This window comes from Crocuta crocuta, unplaced genomic scaffold (assembly GCF_008692635.1).
Source record: "Crocuta crocuta isolate KB4526 unplaced genomic scaffold, BGI_CrCroc_1.0 scaffold334, whole genome shotgun sequence".
In the NCBI taxonomy this organism is placed as follows: Eukaryota; Metazoa; Chordata; class Mammalia; order Carnivora; family Hyaenidae; genus Crocuta; species Crocuta crocuta.
In genome coordinates this window covers 4,221,745-4,237,695 of record NW_027533260.1, presented here as the reverse complement: position 1 = coordinate 4,237,695, position 15,951 = coordinate 4,221,745, and the positions used below count along the sequence as shown (strand labels likewise).

At 62.0% G+C, this 15,951-nt stretch overlaps 1 protein-coding gene across 4 annotated transcripts in view; it reads right to left on the bottom strand.

Annotated features, from left to right (window-relative positions):
* STRN4 (striatin 4) overlaps positions 1 to 14,037 on the bottom strand; it is a 20,814-nt gene extending 6,777 nt beyond the window's left edge. The window contains exons 1-11 of one of the 4 annotated variants that reach the window (XM_077747426.1): positions 13,962 to 14,037; positions 13,419 to 13,537; positions 12,717 to 12,834; positions 11,767 to 11,870; positions 11,176 to 11,249; positions 10,147 to 10,225; positions 6,901 to 7,098; positions 4,910 to 5,051; positions 1,683 to 1,842; positions 1,021 to 1,134; positions 552 to 667 (exon numbers count right to left, since the gene is read on the bottom strand). In XM_077747426.1, the coding sequence (XP_077603552.1) occupies positions 552 to 667; positions 1,021 to 1,134; positions 1,683 to 1,842; positions 4,910 to 5,051; positions 6,901 to 7,098; positions 10,147 to 10,225; positions 11,176 to 11,249; positions 11,767 to 11,870; positions 12,717 to 12,725 (996 nt within the window). In that variant the 5' untranslated portion in view covers positions 12,726 to 12,834; positions 13,419 to 13,537; positions 13,962 to 14,037. Of the gene's footprint in view, positions 1 to 551; positions 668 to 1,020; positions 1,135 to 1,682; positions 1,843 to 4,909; positions 5,052 to 6,900; positions 7,099 to 8,785; positions 9,798 to 10,146; positions 10,226 to 11,175; positions 11,250 to 11,766; positions 11,871 to 12,716; positions 12,835 to 13,418; positions 13,538 to 13,961 lie in introns of those variants that run through there. The other 3 variants (XM_077747425.1, XM_077747427.1, XM_077747428.1) reach the window with 3 other exon arrangements.
* Between the last annotated feature and the right edge of the window lie 1,914 nt (positions 14,038 to 15,951).

The following is a 15,951-nucleotide window of genomic DNA, read 5'->3' as shown; positions in this document are numbered from 1 at the left end:
CCGCCGCTCGAGACCCTGCTAAAAGCCATGGTGAACGTCCCCAGGGGGAAAGGCACATGCACTGGATGCAGAGACCGCGTGGCCAGAGGCTCATCTGTGGATCTGGGGCTCCGAACACGGGCCCTAAGGCCTCCTCTCACCCCGGCCCGCCTGCCCACCAGACCCCTCTTGCGCCTGGCTTTCTGGTTTCTGGCTGTGAAGGTCGGCTCGATTCCCATCTCCTGCACAAGCCAACTTCCCCGCGCCGTGCCAACCCAGGCCCCCTCCCCCCGCCGGTGCCATCCTGCCCGGCTCCCAGCCCACGGGGGCGCTGGATGTAAGGTGAGCCTAGGCCAGGGGTGGGAGGGAGTGTCGCCTGCAGTCTTCCAGACCCCACATCTCGGTGACCCTGTCAAGCCCCACGCCGAGTGCGCGTCCGCACCTATCGGTAAGACGGGGTGAGCTGCTGAACGACCTCACAGCATCCTCCCGCTAAGGGGCCGAGTGCAGGCTGAGCACCCAGTCAGAACCCAGCAAGAGCGGGCATGGTGCGGGACGCCCCCAGAACTTACATCACAGCTGAGGTCGTTGTCGTTGGTGACGGTGAGATCCGCCAAGTCCCCCAGGCTCACCTCCCCGCCCCCGATAGTGTCCATGATGAAAACGTCTGAGGAGAAGCCAAAGGAACCTGGTAGGGGGAGGGGAGGGGAAGGAGGGGGCGGAGAGGAGCAGGGAGAGAGAGAGAAAGACAGAGAGAGGCAGAGGGGGAGATAAGAAGTCAGAAAGAGACAGGGAGAGGACAAGATCAAGAATCACAGCTGGAAAGAAAGAGACAGGGAGAGACAGACGGACAGACAGGGCAGGACAGACAAAAAAGGAGGGAGACAGACAGACAGACAAACTTTTGGGACAGGGAGGCTGCAGACTAGAGGCCAGGCTCCGACCCTGAGGACACAGAAGCCCTGGGCTTAGCTCTGCAGCCCCCCCTTGGCTATGGGCCCCAGGGGACTGGGCCGGGCGGGGGGCGGGGGGGCAGCTTACCTTCGTGTGGCCGGGGCTGGGGTGTGCCAGGCGGGGGACCCGTCACTTTAGGGGGCAGTCCATCCACATCCCGAAGGTCGGCCAAAATGCCCTGGAGTTTGACCCGCCGGCTTTCTGCAGGGACAGAGCACAGGGCTGGAGCCCGTGTTCCGCTGCGCCCCAGCCCCTGCGGGCCTCGCTCCCCTGCAGGGGGCGGCGGCCAGCAGTCCTGACCTGCAGCGCTAGGGCTCGAGGCGGGGGCCACGCGGAGGCGGTACGCCGAGTCAGGATGCTCTGTGGTGCCAGCCTCGCGGGGAACTCAGTCCCCAGCAACCCCGTGTGACCAGCGAGGGCCCCGGGGCTCAGAGTCACAAAACAGGAGGAAGCGGCCCTGCCCTGTCTGCCTCTCCCCGCCAGGTCCTCGTCCTGTCCCCTCCCAGAGGCCCGCCAAGAACCAGACGCTCCAGGAAGAGCTGGGCCCGGCTGCACCCCCACAGGGATTTTCCAGGGCAGGGGTGAGGGCCCGGCCGCCGCCGTGCGGGACTCCTGCTCGCCTCGGCCACCCTCCTCTCAGGAAGCGGATCCGTCCGGCAGAGACCCTGGGCCAGGAAGCGGCTGCGGGCGGCCCTGCGTGCTCCTGCCTCGTCTGGGGCGGACGGCGGGCCAGAAGGCCCTCGGCTCACCCGGCTCGCGGCGGGCCCCCTCTCCGGCGCACCGCCGAGGGTCTGGGGCGCCCTCCCCGTCCTCTCCTGAGCCCAGGAAGTCGAACTCATTGATGGCGTCCTCGGAGTCGTCCTCCTCGTCCTCGTCCTCCACTTCCGGCACCAGGGCCTTGGAGGGCAGCTGGGCACGGAGAAGAGCAGCCGGGTCGGGAGGCGCCTGCCCGCGGCCCACGCCACCGGCTCCCCGGGAGCCGACGTGCCCTGCCTGGAAGTGTCCCGCACCAGACACGGCTCCCCCGGCCTCCCCGGGTGCCCTTCCCCTGGGCCCGGAGGCCGCGGGGGACGCGCTGTGGCGGCAGTGCTCCCCCTGCCGGGAGCCTTCACAGGTGGCTCCTCGCTGGGCCCAGGGCCGTGCCAGCCCCACAGCTTGGGAGTCGCTTCCTCTCCCCTGCCACCCGACCTGGCCCCACCCGGGCAAGCCTGCCTGGGGGCAGGGGAGTCAGACAGCACCGCCTGCTGCAGGGCACAGGGGAGAGATGTGTGTGCCTATGTGTGTAAGCGAGTGTGCGGAGATGCACGATTAAAGCGGGACACGGGGGTGGCGGCGACAGACACTCATCAGGCACGCTGCGCCAGCCTCTGTGCGTCCTCCAGCGCACCAAGCAAGCTTCACCCGTGGAGCTTCACGACCTCGTGGAGAGTCAGCATTACTGCACTTATTCCCATACTACAGAGGAGGAGACTGAGGCTGAGCAGTGAAGCCCCTCATCCCGAGTCCCTGGTGCAGGCCGCTCCTGATACATTAAGGCGGCTCTGAACCACGGGGATTACCGAGGGCTCGCCAAGCCCTTAGAACTTTCCGGGGGGGCTGAAGCTCTGTGTCCTTGGACAACCAGTGCGTGCTGCTTTTGGAACAAGCGAGCCCAGCACTGTCTCCACCCCCCACAGCGAGAGAAGCAGGACGCCGGGCAGGTGAGCACGGGCACTCCTCACGGCCGCTCTTCCACAGGGTCAGAACCAAACCCCCATCCGCAAGCTCGGACCCAACCCCCTGCGCACGCGCCTGCATCTCCCCACACGGCCCAGGCTTCCACAAGGACATCTTGCATCCGACCTTCTGCCCCCTCGAGGTCCTGCGTCACTATGTCGTACACAAAGTGCCATCCAGGGGCTGTGTGCTCACAACCCTAGTGGCTGCATAAAAAGGCTTAAGGGAGTTCCAGGACTTTCTACAACAGTCTGGACCTCCGACTTCTGCTTTAAGTGCCGGTGTAAGAGCACACCCCACCCCAGCGCTGGGGCTCTGACAGACAGCGGCCTCAAACACCACCTCTTCTGGGTAATCTTCTCCCTCCTCAGTGTCCCCGGACTGGACCAAGTCCCGGGCACCCACGAGGCCAGCCGCAGTTGGACCGCAGGCTCCTCGACGCTGTGGCTGATCCCCACCCCAACCCCCCCAGGACTGCGGGCTCTGAATCTGTGGAGTCATAACCGCTCGGGCATCCGTAAGGGGCCGGCCGCTGGCCTGTGGGGGAGAGCCACGGGGACAGGACCTGGCGACCCCCTCCCCGTCCCCTCTAGAAGACCTAGGCTGGAGGGCTGGCCAGCGTGCCCAGAGAGGCCCTGGTGGGGCCAGGGCTCGGCAGGCGCATGCGAGCATCAACAGGCGCTCCCGAGAGCCCACGACAGAAGTGTCCCACGTGGTCCTGTTCTGCCCGCTGTGCCCAGCACCGCACATACTGCCAGCACCGCGACCTGGGCGTGGCCGGCCGCAGTGCAGCCAGGGACTCCCTGGCCACGAACTCGTGTTAACAACCCAGAGCCGGGGACGGTGAGCCCCTGAAACTGCAGCCGAGACAAAGAGAATCACGTGCCCGAAGGCACAGAGCCAGGCCAGCGGCCACTCCGGGAGTCTTGGAGGGCTTTGGGAGCACGGCCTGGTCACCGAAGGTCTGGTGGGTGCGAGAGGGGGCCTGGGGACCCCGTAAGACGAGCCACCCCCTCAGGGCCCGCGGGGCAAGCGTGGCGACAGACACAAAGGCCTAAGGGAGTGTGACGAGTCAGCGATGAGCTCCGCTGGGGGGAGCGGAGAGGAGCGGGCAGGTCTCCCAGAGGAGGGGGAGGTACAGGAGCGCGAGTCCCACCGGGGGCAGGAGGGACCCCGAGCAGATCCGAGGCCCCAGGCTTGGCAACGCCCGGGTGCTCCTGTCACCCGGCGCCAGCGTCCTGGCTCCGTGGTGCCCGGAGCGCCTGCGCCGGGCGGGACCCCGTGCTGAGCCACGCCGGCGACCCTGCAGAGGAGGCCGTGGCAAGGACAGACGTGGTCCCACACAGGCGTGGGGACACCAGGCAGGGAGGACCCAGGGCGGTCGGGGTCCAGAGGGCTGCGACGCGGCAGGGAGGGGAGGGAGGGCAGGGGAGAGGGCGGGGGAGGTGGCCTGGAAGAGGACCGCTGAGGGGAGGCTGAAGGAGGCCCGGAGGGGCTCTGCCGGGAAGGCCGCACACAGGCCCCTTCGCGGGCGCGCGGCCCCCTGCGCAGGCCTGCTCACAAGCCCGCCGCCGGCTCCGCACGCCAGGGACCGGGGCCTCTGTCCCCACGTCGCTGCTGCTGGAGCAGAGCTGGGCCCGTGAGGCCCAAAGCGAGGCCTGCTCACCGGACAGGTGAGCCCGCACCGTGCCTGGGGACAGTGCCGCGGAAATGGCGGGAACACGGTGGCTCTGGCAGTCGAGGAGCAGGGGTTAAAGGGGCCTCAGGCCATTATTTCGAAGCCAAGCTGAGATGTGGACTCTGCCCTGCGGCCAGTGCCCGCGCCGAGGTCTTGACACAGGGCAGACCGGACACTCGGAACTGCCAAGTCCCCGACAGGAGCCCCAACCTGGCCCCAGGCTGACCCCAGCCGCCACCCGTGCCAGGTGCTGGGGAGAGAAGAGCGAGAGGACGCACGCAGCCCCTGCCTGGTGGGGCTCACAACCTACTGAGGGAGAAGACGGAGCGCCCCTGGTGTGGGTGATGGAGGTCGGGCCCAAGGGACAGAGCACGGGGACAGGGCAGCGTGTGGCGGGCTGGTCTGGAGAGTTCAGGCCCCTCGGGACCACGTGAGCAGCCGGATGGGAGGAGACGCGCGCGGGGACGAGGCAGCCCTGACGAGTTCCCAAGGCAGGGGCTGGGCGGGAGAGCCGGCCCCAAGAGCACCCGGGGGGGCACCGGTACCCAAAGCAGGGGACCCTCTTGGGGGCGGCGAGCGCACCTTCACCCGCTGTTTCTTGTGCTGCACGCTGTCCAGCTCGTCGTCGTCGTCACTGTCCTCGTCCTCACAGCTCTGCAGGAAGGGGATCTGCTCCAGCACCGAGCCGCTCAGGCGCTCTTTGCCGTCTTTGCCCGCCGCGTTCCTGCCCGTGATGGGGGGAGGGGAGCAGAGGGGGCGTCAGTCCCGCCAGGCGACAAAACTCGGGAGGTGGCCACAGCCCGGCCCGCGATCCCCGCCTCTGCCCAGGGACACCTCCACGTGCTGGGGCAGGAGGGCGGCCCGCGTTCCCACGGCCCCGGGCAAACCCGCAGGTGCCAAACCCACAGGCGCGGGGCGCCGGGCAGGGAGAGGCAGACACGCCTGGCGGGAAGAGGAACCGGTCACTCTGCAAATGCCCAGCTCCCTACCAGCAGCCCAGCCGGCAGCGGGCCTGCACCCTCCCGAATGACAGATGGCCTCCCATTTCCACTCCTGGCCAACCGTCTAACACCTCCGACCGGATAACAGGTTTTAACAAAGGAGGTATTTGCCCAAACCAGACTCCAAGGGAGAAAACCGGGTGGGATTCAAAGTTCAGATAAATGCAAACATCCTCCTTCCTGGCCACAGGGCCGACGCTCTGGAGAGTTCCTGCCAACTGCCCCGATGCACGGACACCGCCCGGAGGACAGAGCTTTCCTCCAGGCTGCCAAACCCGGCACCCGCGGCCTCTTGGAAGAGCTGCTCTGTGCCCGGCAGCCGGGCTCCGCTCCGGGGTTTCCTCCCGCCACCCTGCTGCACCGTCCAGCCTCCCGGGCTGCGGCCTCTAGCGTGCCAACCCCGCCCGCACACTGGTGAACAAGAGGGGGGTTCGGAGCCCAGCCCTCCCCCCAGCTCCAGGCTGGCCACTCGTCACCTGTACTGGGGCCGCCAACGGCGGACTCCGCCCACCCTCAACAGCTCCCTCGATGTTCCTTCCGCTCGCTCCGCTCGCCGTCTCCCCTGCCGCAGTCAAGGCTGCTTGGACCAAACCCTGAAGCCACCTCCCAGCTTCCCTCCTCTCCCTGACAGCCACTCCTTTAAAAAGAAAACCCACAGACAGGCGGGCCGCTTGGCGCCCCCTCCGCGGCTCGGGCCCTCCCCCTCGCCAGGATGACGCAGGAGGCTCCCTTCCTTCTGCAAGGCGACCAGCACACCAGATCGCGTCACACCCCCGCTTGAAACCACGGCCTTCCCACAAGCTGTAGAGAGGAATCCAAGCTCCCTACCGTGGCCGGTACAGCCCACTTCATCTGACTCCCAAGATTTCAACCTCACCGCAGACCACAGCCCCCACGTGCTCGCTCCCTGCAGCCGCTCCCGCCCGGCCGTGGTTCCTCCACGGGCCACGCCTCGGGCCCCTGACACAATCGCTGTCCCCTCTCCCTCTGGCCTGTGCACGATTCACTAAGCCTCCTCCCACGGGTCTCTGCCCAGATGTGGCCTGGTGAAGAGGCCCCGCCGCCCCATTCAGAGCAGGGCCAGCCCCGACCACTCTTCCTCCTCGCCCTTCTGCCCGGCACGGAGCGCCAGCAAATGTCAAGTCACTGATGCTGAAGACCTACCAGCGGCAAGACGATGGACAAGTAAGAGCTCCCCGGGGCGGTGGCCGTGCGTTTCGCTCCCCACAGTGGGGAGAGAGGGGTACTGGGTGGCCGCCCAGCCTCTGCCTTCAGCAGGTGCTCTGTGTGCTGAGCACCTTAAGGCCGGAGCCTCAGGAGAGGCACCGGGTGGGACGTGAGCTGCGGCACAAGGCGGTACGAACACGACGGCACACGGGAGAGCGCGCAGGGGGCCCGGAGAGGACCCAGCGGACCCACGGCGAAGGCACCACAGGCGCTGGAACGAACGGAGCCATGATACTCTCCAGGAGGGAAGCGGCCACCAGAGCACCGGGGAGCACTGTCGACTTGTCAGACATCGGAGGAGAGGACACGGACGGAGGGACCTGTCCGGTCTCACCAAGGGCTCACCTTTTGATCTGCTCTTCGATCTGTTTCACCAGCAGCGACTCGCCGCCGCCGAGCGTCCCGGGGCCTGGTGGGGCCCTAGAGCCGCCTTCACTGGGCTCCACGGTCCCGTTGAGCTCCAACGAGCGGCCTAGCAGGGAGCGCACGCGTTTGGACCGCATATCCAGGATGGTGTCCGTGTAGCCCACCTCTTCCAGGTACCTGCAGGGAGACAGCGCCGCGCAGGTCAGGCGTCTCCGGGCTTTGTGTACAGTGGTGGCTGCTGCCAACTGGGATGGGGTTCAGCCTTTGTGGAGAAGTGACCGAAGACTACGCTGCAGGGGCGCCTGGGGGCGCATTTGGTTAAGTGTCCGACCTGGGCTCGGGTCATGATCTCACGGTTCAGGTGTTTGGGCCCCACACGGGGCTCTGTGCTGACAGCTCAGAGCCTGGAACCTGCCTCGGCTTCTGTGTCTCCCCCTCTCTCTGCCCCTCCCCTGCTCACGCCCCGTCTCTCAAACATAAATAAACGTTAAAACAATAACAGACTACGGGGGCGCCTGGGTGGCTTAGTCGGTTAAGCGTCCAACTTTCGCTTAGGTCATGATCTCGCGGTTTGTGGGTTTGAGCCCCGCGTCGGGCTCTGTGCTGACTGCCAGCTCAGAGCCTGGAACCTGTTTCAGTCTGTGACTCCCTCTCTCTCTTACCCTCCCCTGGCTCACGCTCTCTCTCTCTCCTAGAAATAAATAAAACATTAAAAAAAATAATAATACACTACACACCAGTATTTCTTTTAATAAAATTTTTTTTTATGTTTATTTACTTCTGAGAGAAGCAAAGTGTGAGTAGACTCCTCTACTCACAGAGACGGGGACACAGAATCTGAAACAGGCTCCAGGCTCTGAGCTGGCTGTCAGCACAGAGCCTGATGCGGGGCTCAAACTCACAAACCGTGAGATCATGACCTGAGCCAAAGTCAGACGCTTAACCGACTGAGCCCCCAGGTGACCCCACACACCAGTATTTCAGATTTTCTTTTTTTAAGTTTATGTAGTTACTTTGAGAGAGAAAAAGAGAGTGAGACAGAGCGCACACACAAGCAGGGAAGGGGCAGAGAGGGAGAGACAGAATCCCAAGCAGGCTCCATGCTATCAGTGCAGAACCCGAAGTGGGGCTTGAACTCATAAACCGTGAGATCATTACCTGAGCCGAGATCAAGTGTCAGGTGCCCAACAGACTGTGCCACCCAGGCATCCCAGCACACCAGTATTTTAAATAAGCATTGCCCTGACCCCGCCGTTTGACTTTCAAGTCTATTTCCAGGGGAAGCCTTTATAAACAGGCACAGTGCAGCCACACACGCTCTCAGGGATGTCGTACAGAAGAGCCAAAATCTGCAGAGGACTGTGGCCACAAATGACTGATGGGGATACTAGGCAAAAAATAAAGGAGGCAGAGTACCAAAACAGCCACAATACACAGTTTCACAAAACATAAGTTACATGATCCATATAATTCCTTAAAAAAAAAAAAAAAAAAGCGTTGAGGCACCTGGGTGGCTTGGTCAATAAGAGTCTGACTTCGACTCAGGTTCTGATCTCACAGTTCATGAGATCAAGCCCCTCGTCGGGCTCTGCACTGATAGTGTGGAGCCCACTTGGGATTCTCTGTCTCCCTCTCTCTCTGCCCCTCCCCTGCTCGAACTCTCTCCCTCTCTCAAAATAAATCCACACACACAAAAAAAGTGTTACCGTTAGCAAAACTGTAAGACCACATGCAAGCGTATATTTGAACTATGCCCCCCATGAGGCCTGGAAAAACACCCACTAAACTCAACAGCAGCGACTTTCAACCTTCAGAGTAAAGGATTCGAGACGTGGAAGAAACCTTTACAACTTGCTCTACTCACTTCTACAAATTAGGGTTCATTACTTCTGCAATGTAAAAAAAGTGGAAGCCAGCTGGGACTGGTCGAAAAGTTACAAACAGGGGCGCCTGGGTGGCTTAGTCGGTTAAGCGTCCAACTTTCACTTAGGTCATGATCTCGCGGTTCGTGGGTTCGAGCCCCGCGTCGGGCTCTGTGCTGACTGCCGGCTCAGAGCCTGGAGCCTGTTTCAGTCTGTGACTCCCTCTCTCTCTGACCCTCCCCTGCTCACGCTCTCTCTCTCTTTCTCCTAGAAATAAATAAAACATTTAAAAAAAAAAAAAAGAAAAGTTACAAACAGCAGGTAAAATCAATTGTGGGGATCTGTGGCTTTAAAAGATAGGAGACCAGAGTCCCCTGCTGGTCCTCCGGGGGCTCCTCGGGAAGCCTGTCACCTTCACCATGACCTTGTCCCTTGGGGACTCCCCCAGCCTGCCCCGCCCACACCTGCCTTCACCTGGTGTGTCCTCTCCAGAGCCTGGCTGTGTCTGAGGCTCCCTCCGCCGCAGGGGAGAGGCAGGGGAGCACAGGGGCGGAGGAGTGGGGCTCTAGGGGTGGACTGCCCGAGATCTCCTCTCAGACCCTCCACCCGCCAGTGCGGTCACCTCAGGCAAACGCACGCCCTCCCTGCGGTTCTGCTGTGGGGGAGCCCAGGACCTTCCTGCACACGACGTCTGTGCGGCATCGACGCGGCACGACGCTCAGCACAGGGCCAGGCACGTGACAGGCACCCGGCAGGTGCTGCGTGTCACAACCATTTTGCTGTGACCGCCTGCACACCCTGTAAGCTAGCAACACACGTCCAGATGTTTAGCTGAAGGAAATCGGGGATGCGGGGTGCCTGGGTGGCTCAGGCGGGTAAGGATCCGACTCTTGGTTTCGGCTCAGGGCCTGATGGCACAGTTCATGAGTTCAGGCCCCCCATCGGGTTCTGCACTGACAGATTGGGATCCTCTCTCTCCTACTCTCTCTCTGCCCCTCCCTTGCTCTCTTTCTTTCTCTCTCTCAAAATAAAGAAACCTAAAAAAAAACCACTTCTTCAAAAAATAAAAATAAAATAAATACAGAAAACCACAAGTCTCTTTAACAACGAAAAACAATTTAACGTTACCCCCTTTTCTTTTAAAGCCGGGGCACCTGGGGTCACCTCTCAAGAGCAAGGGTCCCGCGTGGCTGCCTCCTGCAGGCAAGGCTCCACCCGAGGCGTGACAGGCCAGGAAGGACCCTGATGGCTCTGTCCCCCTACCCGGCGGGGACAGGAAGGACCGTGGACTCTTCCAGCTCATCTCTGGAGCCAAGCGCGTCGCTCTGGCCGCCCCAGCCCGCACCCTGCCCTGCACACTCACTGTCGGAGAAGCTGTCGCCCCTCCTTCCACACCAGCGGGCTGTTCTCCAGGGTGACTGACTCCACGGGGCCATTGGAGACTGCAGAGCGGAGACAAAGGAGGCAGGCTGCGTTAGGGTGCCGCCGGGGACCCGTCACCTCCGCCACCTGCCTCGCCCTCAAGCCCTCGTGGGTCACCATCGGGTCACTGTCACAGGTCCCGCTGAGCCCCTACCTGACAGCGTCTGAAACCTACCCTCTCGCCTCCAACACCCTCTACTCTCATTTTCTGCGCAGGAAGCCGACCCCGTCCCGAGAGCGTATACAGAGCAGACCCCGGGCTCCGCTGTTGCCCAGCTGTGTGCCCCCGAACAGCTGCTTTATGTCCCCGAGCCTCAGTTTCCTCTTCCGAGAAAATTAGTTAATAACAGCTGCAGCTATCTCTCGGGATCGCTGTGAGGGTTAAATCAGGCCGTCTGTTTATTCTATTAACTATTTGTTGGGCATCTGCCAGGCTCCTGGCCGGCGCCTGGGCCACCCTGGGGACAAAGCCCTCGCCCCGTGGAGCTCCTGTCCTGTCCTGTCCTGGCAGGAGGGGTTTGGTATAAGCAACGCCGCTGGTGGGTCGCCCAGCCTGTCGCCTCTGCCGCCCCGCCACTTGCTCCAGTCCCACCCAGTGGCTCTGTCCCCTAGCGCGTCCCCCTCCACATTCTCATGCTTCTGTACACACCTCCCCCCACCTGGCACCTGTTGGTGACAAGAGCCCTGGTCCAGGAGCTTAGAGCATCAGGGACACTGTCTTCCGTTTACAGAGGGACGGCAGGCAGGACAGGCTTCCTCACCACTATCTCCCCTCCCCGCCATCCCTGCAGGGCAGCCCACGAAGAGGGGTGCGGAGTGGGGTTCAAGCCTCCCCAGCACCCCCCCACACACACACTCGGCCAGGTCTGCTTCCTGTGGAGTGAAGTAAGGCGGAGGTGGCCCGGCTCCGCACAACTCCGTCACGTCAGGGTTGGCGGGGGCACAGCGGGCTGGATGGGACGGTGGGTACCTTGTTCTGCCAGTTCTGGCTTCTTCTCCCCCTGGTTCAGGTCGGTCCCGAACTTCAACTTATGATACTTGGCCCTGAAAGGGCAAAAGGATTACTGGATGACGGATGCAGAAGGGCGGACTGGGTTCACCTCGGGCATGCCGGGTCCCGGGGTCCCCCCAGCCAGCTCCCCCAGCGCGGAAGCGGAGTCGCCCCTGCCCCGGCCTCCAGGAAGCAGCCCTGGTGGAAGAGGCACCACACGGGACGTTGAGAGGGACCCACTCTTTGGAGTCAGACAGTGGGGAGCTACCCCAGCTCCAGGAGCCCCTGAAGAAATCCTCAGCCTCTGGAAGCCTCACTGACCCCATCAGGCGGCTGGAGGGGGACTGAGGTGGTGAGTGATCAGCCGGGGCCGCCGCCACTACGCATGTTGTTACCAGCAGTTACCCCGGACTCCACCCTGTCCGTGCCCCCACGGGAGCCCCACAGCGCTGGGTGACGGGGAAGAGAATGCCTGACCCCAAGCCTCCCTCAGCCGGAAGGTGCCGCAGCCTCCCGAGCCTCCCGTCAGGCCCGACTTCAGAAGGCAGGGCCCCAGGGCGGCGGGCTCACCTCTCCTGCTTCAGCGCATATTCCAGCATCTTGATCCGGCGCACCAGGTCTGTCTTGAGGTTCTCCTGCCCCTTCCTTTCCCCCTGGAGGAAGGCCACCTGAGCCTGGGGAGACAGGAGCAAACAGGAAGGCAGTAGGGCTCAGGCTCACTGATGCGCGGCCCTCGCTCACGCGGGGACAATCAGCGCCAGCCCCTCCCCCCCCAAAAACATGCAGCAGCCACTTCTTCAGGCGTGAAGACCCCGAGCCAGGGTCCAATGGAGCAGCAGCAGGGCATGCTGGATCTGTTTCCAGAGTCCCCTGCCCCTAGCCCACCGCGGAAGAGCTGAGGAGGAGTCTTAACCCTTGCAATTCGAAAGGGGCCAGCTCGGGCCTAGCACGGCCCCTGCCTTGCGGGGAGAAGTCGAATCGGGGTTGGGGGCGGGGAGGTAGGCATCGAGAGCCCTGGGCTCCTTCTCCCCGGCCCTAAGGCAGGTGCTGTCCCCTACGCTGCCGGTGGAGGTGGCGCCTCACTATCTCCGCCAGAGCATCTGTCTCTGGCAGGCGGAGGAAGCTACTTCTGGAGCTTCGGGACAAGAGTGGGCGGCTCAGCTCAGCTCTGGCTCCAGTGCAAAAGCTTTACCACCCTCCCCCCCCCCCACCGTGGGGACCACGCGTCCCACTGGAGTCTGCCCAGGGTGAGCGAGACATGCCACAGACATGGCCCAGGGCCCCTGCCAACCACTTCACACCGTCTGCTGGCATGGCTACCCCAGTCTGCTCTGGTCTGTCAACAGGTCTTTTGGAGACACTGGGCCAATGGCCTTCGAGGCAGGATCCTGGCCCCTGACCATGTTCCAGAAGTCCTGTGCCAAAGCCCTGAGAGCAGGGCTCAACCCTGGCTTCTCCCCAAGTGCTCCGCTGTCACAGGCTGGGACGGCCTGAGCTGCAGGCCGGGCTCGGCCACTTACTTGCTGCATGATCTTAGGCAGGTCATCGGCCTTCTCGGAGCCTCCATTTCCCCTTCTAGAAAATGGGGCTCACGAGAGTGCCTGCCCCTCATGTGTTAAGTTCTTCTCAGTCCGAGGCCTAGCACAGAAGAAGGGCTAATAAATGCCAGCTCCTGCCTACTGTTTTTCTTCTCCCTGTCCGTTCTTCCACAACGCTGAAATGGGCCCAGCTCCTTAAGGGAGCGAAGATCCCCAGAGCCCCATGCCCCGCTGAGCGGAGATGTCTGTGGCTCCCAGGCCCCCTGCCCCACAGGCGGCTGCCTCTTCCTGGAGCCGACCCCCAAACACCACGTGCTTGCTGGGGGCCTTCAATGCCTCCACCAGCAGCCCCGGGTCTGGCCACAGACCCCTTTTCCAGGCCACAACCATTCTCAAAGCCCTGCTCCAGGACTGCAAGTTTCAGCAGGCTGTCAGATGCCCGCCCTCACTGCTTTCCCTCTCCTCGGGGCTCCAAGGGCCGTGACCTATCTGTCCCGTGCACTTGGCAGTGCAGCACAGCCTGTGCCCACAAGCCAACTATCACCTCTGTCCTGCTCCAGGGACCAGGTCTCTCCCTCCGGTCGGCTGAGAACTGACCGTGTGCTAAGTAATGCCCGGCACTGGCTGAGACCCAGGGACACAGGCCCGCTCGTATTCCACCGGTGGGGTTATAAATCGACGCACCCTTCCTGCAGGGCAAGTTGGCCATGTCTTTAAGAATGTTAAAGGCACTCTCCCTTTGTCCTGACAGGTCCACTTCCGGGGATGCAGCTAGCCTACAGGCGTAACTGCACCATAGGCTTCTTTTTGAGAAAATAAAAACAGACACATGAGCATTGATGTAAGACAAAAGTTTCACGTGTTCCCCATTTACTGCACCAACATTTACTGGGTGAGCCCCAACTATGTATCGGATACAACTGCAGACAGAGAACAGCACTAAACATGATGAGATGGGAGGTTACGGGGTGCGGGGGGGGAGACAAATAATCAACAGATCACTATANCAGTTCGTGGGTTCGAGCCCCGCGTTGGGCTCTGTGCTGACAGCTCACAGCCTGGAGCCTGCTCGGATTCTGTGTCTCCTTCTCTCTGGCCCTCCCCTGCTCACACTCTGTCTGTCTGTCTCTCTCTCTCTCCCTCTCTCTCTCAAAACAAACAAACATTACATCAACACATAGGTAAGAAAAGATCTGAAACCAGACAGGCAGGCTCTCATGTAATTACCATCTTGGACGTCTGAAATGTCTGTCCTTTGTGTATCTTCTCAGTCATCCCACTCTGCCCTGTCCCGTCTATTTTAGAAGGTGGGGGGAGAGGTGGAGAAGGAAAGGTCACCGAACACAAGCCCCGAGTTACGTCCTCACCATCCACCCAACCCTCCGCGGCTTCCATAGCCAGTGTTCTATTTCCCAGCGCCAGTACAGCCTACTGAGAGCCTGCGTTCATTCAACCTCCAGAGCCTGGGACTGCCCGTGACAGCCAGGTCCTGCGTGTGGCTCCTGGCCCCACAGAGCTCTCCGTGCAACGCAGGAGACAGGCGGAAGCACCGACGACCGACATACGACGTGACCAGGGCCACAGTGAGGGAGCAAAGGATGTTACGGGACGAAGGACCCCAACGTGTTCCTAGAGTTAAGATGCACAGTCCAGGGGCGCCTGGGTGGCTTAGTCGGTTGAGCGTCCGACTTTCGCTTAGGTCATGATCTCGCGGTTTGTGGGTTCGAGCCCCGCGTCGGGCTCTGTGCTGACTGCCAGCTCAGAGCCTGGAGCCTGTTTCAGAGTCTGTGATTCCCTCTCTCTCTGACCCTCCCCTGCTCACGCTGTCTCTCTCTCTCTCTCCTAGAAATAAATAAAAACATTAAAAAAAAAAAAAAAAAAGATGCACAGTCCAGCCAAGACCTGAAGGCTGTGAGAAGTTAGCCAGCGGAGCGGACTGTGCTGCTGGCAGAGGACAGAGACAAGAGCTGTGCCCACAAGCCACTGTCACCTGTGTCCTGCTCCAGGGACCAGGTCTCTCCCTCCAGTCGGCTGAGAACTGAGCGTGTGCTAAAGTGACGCCCGGCACTGGCCGAGAACCGAGGAGACAGGCCCGCTCGTATTCCACTGGTGGGTCATAAATCGACGCCAGGGCGGCCACATCCAGAATGTGTAACGGGGTTCGTGACGAAAGGCTGAGAGCCTCGTAGGCCCGAGAAAGGACCGCAGACCAAGTTAGAGTTCAAAGGTCGTCCTAAGAGCACAGGGGAAGAAGCCGTGGAAGGGTTTCAGGCAAGGGAGAGATGTGATCAGTGCTTGTGACAAATAGCATTCCAGCTCTGCTGGGGAGAACCGATGGCCTGGGGGGAGGCGCGTGCCCGCACAGCTAAAGGCCAGTCCCAGGAGGCAGTCGCAGAAGTGCCAGGGAGAAATGACAGTGGCCGAGACTGGGATGGGGGCGTTGGTGAGTGGATTTGAGGTGATAAGGAGGCAGGACTGATTGATAACACCGGTGACCTCCGTCTGTGGGGGAAGAAAGGAAAGTCCAGAACGAGCCAGACCCTCACATGTGCTCAGCCCGGCCCCTTTATCTCCTTGTTGCCACCGTGTCAAGCCCCCAGCTCCCTTGTAATCATGGTGCAAGAACCCAGCTCAGCCCACTCTGCTCCGCCGTCCCCTCCCCAGTTCCTCTGGCAAAGGGAGAAGAGAGAACCACAAACATGTGGCTGAAACAGCAAACCAACTCAGTGGAATCCCACGGAAAGGGGAAGCGCTGGTGGCCGGTCCATCCCATCTCTGAAAACGTCAGCAGCCAGCGCTGTCTGTCTGACCCGCAAATGCCAAGTGCCGTGGTAGATGGGCAGGTAAGCCCAGGACCTGGATTTTTCTCCACCCACCACATCCACCCACTGCCACTCCCTCTGGCCAGACTGTTAGAACACCCCCCCAATCTGTGCTCAAACACGGCTGCCACCTCCCCTGCGGCTGTCCCCCTCTCCAGCCAGGTGGCGTCGAAAAAACTTCTTGGGGAGTCTCAGCACCTCAACCCCCCAGGAGCTGGTGCCAAGCTTTCTGTCCCAGCCCTGTCCTATGTGCTCCCTTTCTGGACCCACTTTGCCCTGGGTCTCCCGCACCCCTCCTTCACTAGCTCCAGGGGCTCCTGGCCGGGAGGACGCCCCCCTGAGTCCATCAGAGCCCCCAGGGTGGGTGCGAGCGGAGGGCTGCCAGACCTCTGCCC